At 42.3% G+C, this 10,392-nt stretch overlaps 1 protein-coding gene across 2 annotated transcripts; it reads left to right on the forward strand.

Annotated features, from left to right (window-relative positions):
• Positions 1–2,581: 2,581 nt before the first annotated feature.
• Positions 2,582–10,392, forward strand: LOC109910149 (arrestin-C-like). 2 transcript variants are annotated; one of them, XM_031797768.1, is made up of 16 exons: positions 2,582–2,688; positions 3,714–3,747; positions 4,792–4,822; positions 5,062–5,122; positions 5,224–5,268; positions 5,378–5,571; positions 5,810–5,869; positions 5,955–6,031; positions 6,157–6,292; positions 6,422–6,506; positions 6,592–6,664; positions 6,825–6,962; positions 7,096–7,203; positions 9,039–9,092; positions 9,259–9,288; positions 9,718–10,287. In XM_031797768.1, the coding sequence occupies exons 2-15, from the start codon at positions 3,740–3,742 to the stop codon at positions 9,269–9,271; spliced, it is 1,083 nt and encodes a 360-aa protein (XP_031653628.1). In that variant the 5' UTR covers positions 2,582–2,688; positions 3,714–3,739; the 3' UTR covers positions 9,272–9,288; positions 9,718–10,287. The 2 variants fall into 2 exon arrangements, with proteins under 2 accessions (XP_031653628.1, XP_031653627.1); XM_031797767.1 differs by lacking the exon at positions 9,259–9,288 and having other exon boundaries at positions 2,584–2,688; positions 9,718–10,392.

The raw sequence follows: 10,392 nt of genomic DNA on the forward strand, positions 1-10,392 counted from the left end.
AAGATATGGCAAATAGAAGTGGGAATATTGTCTGCTACTGTCCTCAGTATTTTTCCATCCAGATTGTCAGTCCCCAGTAGCTTGTCATTGTTGCTTGGGTTTTATTAGGGCGTTGTGGATGTGAATGGTAAATATGTGTAAGCCACACGCTCCAGCTCCGAGGCTTTCGTGTTCAATCCCAGTGCAAGGTGCTGGTTTTCTTTGAACCCTATCCCAAACCTGAACCCTTAACCATTCAGTTTGCCGTGGAGTTGATTGACGTTTAGGGACAAGGGTTTGGATGTCTGACTCTGCAGAGAGACTGTGAGAGCTTGTTGAGGCCAGATATAATTCAATCTAGCTACCTGAGTGTCACCATCTGTCTTGTGTGAATTCGGACAGAGATTGCTATTACAGACTGTGCATTTAAGTGGAAATGACAACCAATACAAGGAAAGATCATAAAAGTAAGGGTCTCCACATAATAGTGGAGAGGATATCAGTACTGCTTTAAACCCTATCTGACAACCATTGTATCACTGATGTCAACCATTATATCGATGGTGTCAAACATGTAAGAATACAATAGAGATACCTTTCACTTGTTGACCTCATGTTGTCCTACCTACACCATCAAGAGTCAGAGGGATAATTTGGAGAGACCCCATAATCTCCTTGTCACGTTGAGTGCCACACCATTGGAGTCAACAGATCAATTCACATTTCGCTGTGCCAGCCATCTGCACAAGACTTGGGTTGGACAACCATCTGTCGTCCTGGCAACAACACGAACCAAAACACAAGCCCTAATACCACTTTACACCATGTCTAACCCATACAAGAGGGACAATTTTATTTATTATTACTGTCTTAATAAACAAACACATACATCTGCCCACATTCTTGATGCATTGATAACTTTTATATGATAATATATGTTCAAAGCTTTGCTTCTATTAGGTTAAATAAAACCAAACTGAACATTAGTCCACCTTTTGGTGGAATAAACAGACCATCCACTTGAGAGAACATTGTTCCTGGTTGACTTTGCCAGCCAATCAGAAATAGCAATCCAGACCGTGCGGTTTCTTAGTTCCCCTTTGAAACACTGGTGAGCCATTTCTTTGTGGAGACAGGACTGTGCACAATGAAAGAGTTAAGTAACATAACCACATGAAAGAGTTTTAATGACGTAACCACATGAAAGAGTGTTAGTGGGGGCCTCGAGTGCATCGCAGTGCTAGCTGTGCCACTAGAGATTCTGGATTCTAGTCCAGGCTCTGTCGCAGCAGGCCGCGATCGGGAGACCCTTGGCCCAGCCAATGTGTACAGTGTTTCCTCCGACACATTGGTGTGGCTGGCTTCCGAGGTAAGTGGGCATTGTGTCAAGAAGCATTGCGGCTTGGTTGGGTGGTGTTTCGGAGGACGCACAGCTCTCGACCTTTGCCTCTCCCTAGTCTGTACTGGAGATGCAGTGATGAGACAAGACTGTATCTACCAATTTGATACCACAAAATTGGGGTGAAAAAGGGGTAAAAAAATAGGAAAAAGTTAAGTAACATAACCACATGAAAGAGTTTTATTAACATAACCACATGAGAGAGTTAAGTAACATAACCACATGAGATAGTTATTAAGTAACATAACCACATGTGAGTTTTACTAACATAAACATGAGAGAGTTAAGTAACATAACCACATAAAAGAGTTTTATTAACATAAACATGAGAGAGTTAAGTAACATAACCACATGAGAGTTAAGTAACATAACCACATGAAAGAGTTTTATTAACATAACCACATTAAAGAGTTTTAGTAACATAACCACATGAAAGAGCTTTATTAACATAACCACATGAAAGAGTTTTATTAACATAACCACATGAGAGAGTTTTATTAACATAACCACATGAGAGAGTTAAGTAACATAACCACATTAAAGAGTTTTATTAACATAACCACATGAAAGAGTTTTATTAACATAACCACATGAGAGAGTTAAGTAACATAACCACATTAAAGAGTTAAGTGACATGACCACATGAAAAAGTTAAGTAAGAAAACTATTTGGTACATAATTGTTTACTTAGTGGTTCATGATAAGATCTTAAACAGACACACAGACAGACACAGACAGATAAAGACAGACAAACAGACACAGAAAAACAGACAGGAAGACACAGACAGAAATAAAGACACATGACCTGTATGCCACAAATACACACACTAGGGAGAAAGGCTGGTACCCTTTTGGGCGGTGGCATCGCCAATGGTATTTGTATGCTTCTCTTCTGACTCATCGTGCAAGCCAAAGCACCACAGAGAATACAAGTCCAAAGTGGACCCAGACAGCATAACTCTCCCACAAAGATGTAGACTGACAAAGGGCAAGACCCTTGTTACAATACATTTCCTGTAATCCAACCAAATGCCCTCTACTCTTCACACCCACTCATTCAACAACACATTACTCAGGAGCTGATCCCTTTAAGTCACCTACTCTGCTTATTTTTAACCCTGTTGTCTCTCCAAAACAGCAGCCAGCTAATTAATTAATAGGATTGGGCCTAAATGTAGTGTCCTATAACGTGCCGGGGAAGCTGAGGGGAGGGTTGCGAGGTTGAGAGGTCGAGTTATAAGACCGGAGGACGGGAGGTGAAGGACGCTCACAAACGCTCAGACAAAAGACACAGTCAGGACACTGAGGAGGTGAGTACACTGCAAGCCCCGGCTGACCCTGCTTTACATCCACAGCATAGCCTACTGGGGAAAGATGACATCATGCATGGAGGATTATATCGTGCATGACACCATATCTTGTATACATCTCAGAGAACTGTATCTGCATTTAACCTGTATCGTAAGTGATAACTATAATGCTGATTTTAGGAATGACTGACTAGAATATATAGATGGGTGTGCAGTGTAGCCTTCACTGCAAGGATGGAAAATAGTTTTCAGTTTGAGCAAGCTTTAGCTCTAATCGTGCTCAGGTTAGGGATGCACTAGAACAATAACCTATACTCTGTTGCTGCCTAGGGATGGAATTGCTCACCTTGCCTTATTGTCTTGGGATGGAATGAACATTTTGGCTCAATTTTTCATTGCAGATATACTGTATCTATGTCATGTTTTTAGAACTGACACTAGGCACAGAGTATAATGTTTTATTTATTGTAGACTAGGAAGGATTTGACCAACTTCTACCACCTTTGAATGGACAGGGCATGTGATGTGCCCATTTGAAATATATTCATCCATCACCTGTATTGGCAATCATTGTAGTATGTTTACATTGGCAGCCTCGGACAGGTTTAGACAGTGTACAGAGTTAAATCGGACCAGCTCAGATTTGAACAGCTTTAATACTTGCTGATAGGTTAAGGCCACTTATGGAGAACTTCAGACAACCCGGGAGGGTTAGCATCTTGAACAGTGTTTCTCTGAAGTTGACTTGAATTTGTTACGACAGCCATTTGGGGGATTAATCTGACCTCAACTCAGATTAGGGGACCAGTGGATCGTTATGTTAATCTCCCCTCCTAGTGATTAGCTACACTGGTTTAGACAAATTAAAGACTAAGTTATAAAGCTTCACCATATAACTTCCTTGCGATCTCATTTAGGAAAATGTTACAGTGCCTTTTCTGTTGTGTTGAGCTGTACTGTACTTGTTATTGTATTGTAATGCTGTCCCTTATTGTCTTATTAACCATTCTTTTCTACCTCTACAGACAACCTCATCCAATTCACCACAGACATGGCAAAGTGAGTATCTTTTAAATTTACCCATCAACTAACAATGATGGCTAATTTATAATAATAATAATTAGGTGGCTGCTTATATTTGTCCTATTTCACACATGTACAAGTGTGTATTAATACGGATGTGCAAATTGGAAATGAGTTTTTTTGCACATCCCAACTCTCCCTGACACCTAACCTATAGCACATTGCCTAAGGCTATCAGGGCCGTGTGACACCTCTGGGGCTTTATGTTAAGAGGATCCAGATAAATCCTGATTAGGATGGATCATCTCTGGATTAGATCCGGAATAGAGCAGTTTAGAATTAACAGCCCAGAGCCTAGCATACGCAAGGAAAGACGCAAGTAAATAGGCAAGCGATGCACACTATATTGATGTTTAAACTGATATAAAAATAGGAGAAAAGGAACAGATAGGATTCTATTATTTATATCAAAAAATCATTTAAGAACAAATTCTTATTTACAATGACGGCCTACCCCGGCCAAACGACACTGGGCCAATTGTGCACCGCCCTATGGAACTCCCAATCACATCCGGATGTGATTTAGCCTGGATTCAAACCAGGGACTGTAGTGACGCCTCTTGCACTGAGATGCAGTGCCATAGACCGTTGCGCTACTCGGGAGACATTATGAGATATCGTTGGAAAAAACAACATATATGAGAAAATGAATATGCAAACCAAGTAATTGTAACTCCTCAGTAGTGTTTCTGTTGTAACCAGATCAAAGCAAAGTGTAGGTCAGGTTCCCCTTCAGACAGATCTATGGTTGCATAAGTATTATGTAAAGTTAGGTGGTTGTACCAGTAATGCCAGCGGCCACCATGCCACCCTGGGTCCTAATCCATCCAGAGCCTCAGTGGGAGGAGGAGGGGGGGGGGGAGTATAGGCCTCATCCTTTAACTGGAGCTGACAACAGGTCAGTTAAGGTAGGTCAATATAAATCAAGCAACATACTGGGATGTCCGACTATGACACAGATTTGTTGAATCCAATCTAGAATCTAAACTCCTGACTCTTCCTATCACCCTCCCTCTGTAGAGTCTACAAGAAGACCAGCGGCAACGAATCAGTAAGAACCCACTTTGACATCATCACTGAGGGACACACTGGTCAGGGCCTGCTCTGATGCTGATGACTTATCACATAACAGAGCAGGAATCCATAGGCTTTCTTCAACAGAGCCAACCTATATGTATACAGCACTGCGGTTCTTCTGGCTCTATCAAGATAACTTAGATTAGGCCTATCTATATGGTGTTGATGTCAGGCAGGAAGTAACCTCTCGCTTTCCTTTTCCCTTTTTCCTAGATTGCTCTCTACCTGGGGAAGAGAGACTTTGTGGACCATGTGGAGAGTGTTGACATCGTCGGTGTGTTATAAAGTTTTCTGAATATCTTTAGGCGTTACTGCTCCTTACAGAGTAGTGCACATGTGAGTGTGTGTGTGTTATATCTACATCTTCTCTTGCAGATGGGGTGATCAAGGTGGACCCCGCTGAACTTGAAGGCAGGAAAGGTAACATTCAGTTGATTTCACTGTATCTATTGAACCCTGAAAACATGCATGAAGTCACATTCAACCAATCGAGGTTCAGTCTTAATATCGAAGCCCTATCTTTCTGCAGTATGGGTGTATCTGGCATGCGCCTTCCGTTATGGTAGTGACGACCTGGATGTGATCGGGCTGTCATTCAGAAAAGACATCTGGGTTAAAAGGATTCAGATCTACCCTGTTGTTGGCACCAATCCAGCCAACACCCCCATGCAGGAGGCCCTCCTGAAGAAATGTGGGGACCAAGGCCATCCCTTCACTTTCACTGTGAGTCTCACTGTGTTGCCTTCCATCTCATCCTTCACATGGCATCCCACAATATGTCAGTGCAGAGCTCACTGTTCAGCCACACAACATGTGATTACAGTCCACTCTCTTAGACGGTGTTGGAAACCACATCAGAGAAGTTGTCACCATGGACATTCCCATTCAGGGAATGCACATACTAGACTGTTGGTTTGTATATATTCACATCTCATCACCTCTTCCTTCCTGTCCATTTCAGATTGATACCAACCTGCCATGCTCAGTCGGCCTTCAGCCCGCACCAGAGGATGCTGGCAAGGTATGTTAGTTTCTCTCTTTCTCTCGCTCTTTCAATCTCTCGTTTTAAACCTTTCATTAAAGGCAAATGTTTTCTACCCCTGCAGTCTTGTGGTGTTGACTATGAGGTGAAAGCATACATCGCCAAGGAGGCAGATGACCCTGATGAGAAAATTAGCAAGAAGTATGTATTAGTGGAATGCTACCAATTTCACACAACTGTACAGTACATGCCATTTGCTGTGGCTAGGAATCAGATTATTGTGTATTCTGATGGTTTTCTCTCCCTCTCTTCCTCTCTCCTGCCAGGGACACTTGCCGTCTGATCATTCGTAAGATCCAGTTTGCCCCAGGCAAAGTGGGTGCTGGACCAAAGGCTGACATCAGCAAGAACTTCATGATGTCTGACAAGCCAGTCCACCTTGAGGCCTCCATAGAGAAGGAGGTAGGCCTGTAGACGTTTATTCTGTAAGCCTAGGAGAACATTGATTACTGTGCTAGTTTTCTATTGATGGGTCATTCTGTATGATACCTTTTGATTTGAACATGTTTGCTTTCATTTGGTGACCTTCAGCTCTATTTCCATGGAGACCCAATCCCTGTTCATGTCAAAATCAACAATGAAACCACCAAAGTGGTGAAGAAAATCAAAATTACAGGTGAGTGGTTGTGACGCGAGTTCTCATTGCGTTTGTACATGTGTTTCAAATCTTGATTATGGCTGAAACATCTCTTTCTGACCAGTTGAGCAGACAACAGAGGTGTTGCTTTACCAGTCTGATAAATATTCCAAGACGGTTCTTACTGAGGAATTTGCGTAAGTCGAGAACACATTCATTCCGTTACTACTGCAATCTAGAATTACTAAGCCTTATGTCTATCTTACCCCAATACTCAACTCAAACAACAATAAAATATATTTGTATTTTCACTGTTGGTGGATCACAACTTCCTGTTTGTGTGGTCATCCTGTGCAGGGAGGAAATAAAAGGTGAATCCACCCTGGAGAAGACGTTCACGGTGATCCCTCTGCTGTCCAACAACAAAGAGAAGCGTGGTCTGGCCGTGGACGGCAGACTAAAGGATGAGGATACCAACCTGGCTTCCACCACAATGTGAGTCAGTGGGTTCCCCAAGACATAGCTCAACCACACCTGCCTCTCCTTCTGTAGATGATGATAAAAAAAACATTTACTGAATTGAAATGCCTGAGGTAACCCATCCTTGTCCTGTCCTCCCCTCTCCTAGCATCCGTCCTGGCATGGATAAAGGAATGCAGGGAATCATGGTCTCTTACAAAATCAAGGTGAACCTCTTGGTCTCCAGCGGAGGCCTCTTGGGAGGCCTAACAGCCAGGTAAGAACTGGAGTTGATATATGACATACATGTATATACAGAATAAAAATATAAACGCAACATGGAAAGTGTTGGTCCCGTTTCATGAGCTGAAAGAAAAGATCCCAGAAATGAACCATATGCATAAAAAGTGTATTTCTATCAAATGTTGTGCACAAATTTGTTTACATCCCTGTAGGTGAGCATTTCTCATTTTGCCAAGATAATCCATCAGCCTGACAGGTGTGGCATATCAAGACGCTGATTAAACGGGATGATCATTACACAGGTGCATGTTGTGCTGTGTACAATAAAAGGCCACTAAAATGTGCAGTTTTGTTACACAAGACAATGCCTCAGATGTCTCCAAGGTTGAGTGCAGTTGGAATGTCCGCCAGAGAATTTAGGTAATTTCTCTACCAATGTTGTTTTAGAGAATTTGGCAGTACGTCCAACCGGCTTTAACAAACACAGACCATGTGTAATCATGCCAGCCCAGGACCTCCATCTGATTTCTTCACCTGCAGGATTGTCTGACACTAATCACCCGGACAACTGATGAAACTGAGTTTGCACAACCGAAGAATTTCTGCACAAACTGTCAGAAACAGTCTCAGGGAAGCTCCTCTACGTGCTCGTCGTCCTCACCAGGGTCTTGACTTGACTGCAGTTCGGCATTGTAACCGACTTCGGTGGGCAAATACTCAGCTTCCATGAAGTGTGCTCTTCACCGATGACTCCGAGGCGGGCACTGTAAACGGGCAGATGGCGTGTATGGCATTGTATGGGTGAGCGGTTTGCTGATGTCAACGTTGTGAACAAAGTGCCCCATGGTGGCGGTGGGGTTATGGTATGTGCAGGCATAAGTTACGGACAATGAACACAATTGTAATTTGAATGCACGGAGATACTGTGACGAGATCCTGAGGCCCATTGCCTTAGAATTCATCCGCCGCCATCACCGCATGATAGTGCCCTATGTCGTAAGGACATAGGGCACTATGTCCTATGTCCCCCAATATCCAGCAACTTTGCACAGCGATTGATGAAGAGTAGGACAACATTCCACAGGCCACAATCAACAGCCTGATCAACTCTATGTGAAGGAGATGTGTGTAACGGTGTTCTTCGTTTGTCGAAAGAGAGTCGGACCGAAATGCAGCGTGGTGGTTAATCATGATCTTTAATGAAGAAAACGGCGATACATGAAATAACTTATAAATACAAAAACAACAAACGGAACGTGAAACTTATTACAGCCTATCTGGTGAACACTACACAGAGACAGGAACAATCACCCACGAAATACAAAGCGAAACTCAGGCTACCTAAATACGGTTCCCAATCAGAGGCAACGAGAATCACCTGACTCCAGATTGAGAACCGCCTCAGGCAGCCAAGCCTAACTAGACACACCCCTAATCATAGCAATCCCAAATCCTATAAAACCCCAATACGAAACCAAACACATAAACCCATGTCACACCCTGGCCTGACCAAAATATATAACGAAAACACAGAACACTATGACCAAGGCGTGACAATGTGTCGCGCTGCATGAGGCAAATAGTGGTCACAACAGATACTGGCTGGTTTTCTGATCCACGCCCGTATCCTACCTTTTCTTAAGGTATCTGTGACCAACTGATCGATATCTTTATTCCCAGACATGTGAAATCAATAGATTAGAATTAGGCCCTAATTTATTGTTCAATTGACTGATTTCCTTACATGAACTGTAAGTCAGTAAAATCTTTGATATTTTTCTTCAGTGTATATACATACTGTGTGTCAGTGAGGCATTGTTGGACAGATTATGTTGCCCACTGACAATGTAAATGTTTGTTTCGCCACAGTGATGTTGGAGTAGAAGTCCCCTTGGTGTTGATGTCCCCCAAACCCGCAGATGTGTAAGTACAACTCTACTATGTGGTTTATCAGTGTGACATGGCTGATTCATGTGTGACGATATTCTGGCATGCGTGACTATTTCAGTTTTTTCCAATGATTCAATATTTTCCAATTGTTTCCATAAGAATTCTGATCTTATGTGTTTGTGCGTTTCTTGAACTACAGCCCAGTGGAGTAAATGCCTCTGTAGTGCAGGTGAGGTCACTCCCAATGTAACATGTTTTAGGCTCGATGTTCACTTCTTCAAGGGATGCAAAAGCTATATTTGGCAACAATGGGAAAGGGTTGAAACTGTTGCATGGGAAATAAATGTTTTGCGTTGTTGCCCATAGGAGATGCAATCAAGGTATAGAATTACACCAGCCTTAGCTCTTAAGTTAAAGTGCACAATGTCGACACAATGTATCCTCTTGCTATGCTAAAGTATTGTGTTGCAAAATGAACACATACTTGGATAAATATGCCAATTAAAGATGATAGAGATTCTACTGCAGCACAGTGCACAAGAGATCACGGTTTGATAGTGGACTCAAAAGAAATAAACAATTGAACAGAACAACCACATATTCAAGCAATTCCTTGTCAGATAGCTGATGTGATGTTTGTCCATGTCTCCCCATCTAGAACGGATATCAAATTTGAGTAGATTCCTCAACAGAAGATGCAGAAGGGCAACAAGGAAGAGAAACCGCGACAGACAGCAGACTCAGACACACTATAAGGCCAACTGACGCCAGAGAAACTAAACACCAATAGGAAAACCCAGAACACCCGAGACTATCATAACAATATGCATTCTTTTTACTCTCTTCCCACTGAGCACACAATAGTTGAATTAACGTTGTTCCCATGTCATTTCAACAAAATGACTTTGAACCAACGTGAAATGGACGTTCAATTGATGTTTGTGCCCAAACCTTACTTCAACATTAAATCTATTGATAAGGGCACATGCATTCTACACCAATCACACACACACACGGGGATGTTGTCATATCCCAGTTAGACGAGGGAGCTCAGAATCCCCTTTAACAAAGCACACAAAACACAATTTATTACTAGCCACTATAGGTCAACATGTAATTTCTAGAGTTTTAAATGTTTGCCTTTTACAAGTGAACTCTGCAATAAAGAATATATAATAACTTGTGCAACAAATTCTATCTCAAAAGGAACAACCTTGTTTTAGTAGCGTTTGTGTTACATGGATGGGCAGCGGTATGTGGGGACAAGACTGCAGGAACCTGATTGGCGCACTCTTATGACAACAGAAAAAGATTAAAAGATGTTCACCTCCTA

The sequence above is a fragment of the Oncorhynchus kisutch genome, linkage group LG19 (assembly GCF_002021735.2).
Source record: "Oncorhynchus kisutch isolate 150728-3 linkage group LG19, Okis_V2, whole genome shotgun sequence".
In the NCBI taxonomy this organism is placed as follows: Eukaryota; Metazoa; Chordata; class Actinopteri; order Salmoniformes; family Salmonidae; genus Oncorhynchus; species Oncorhynchus kisutch.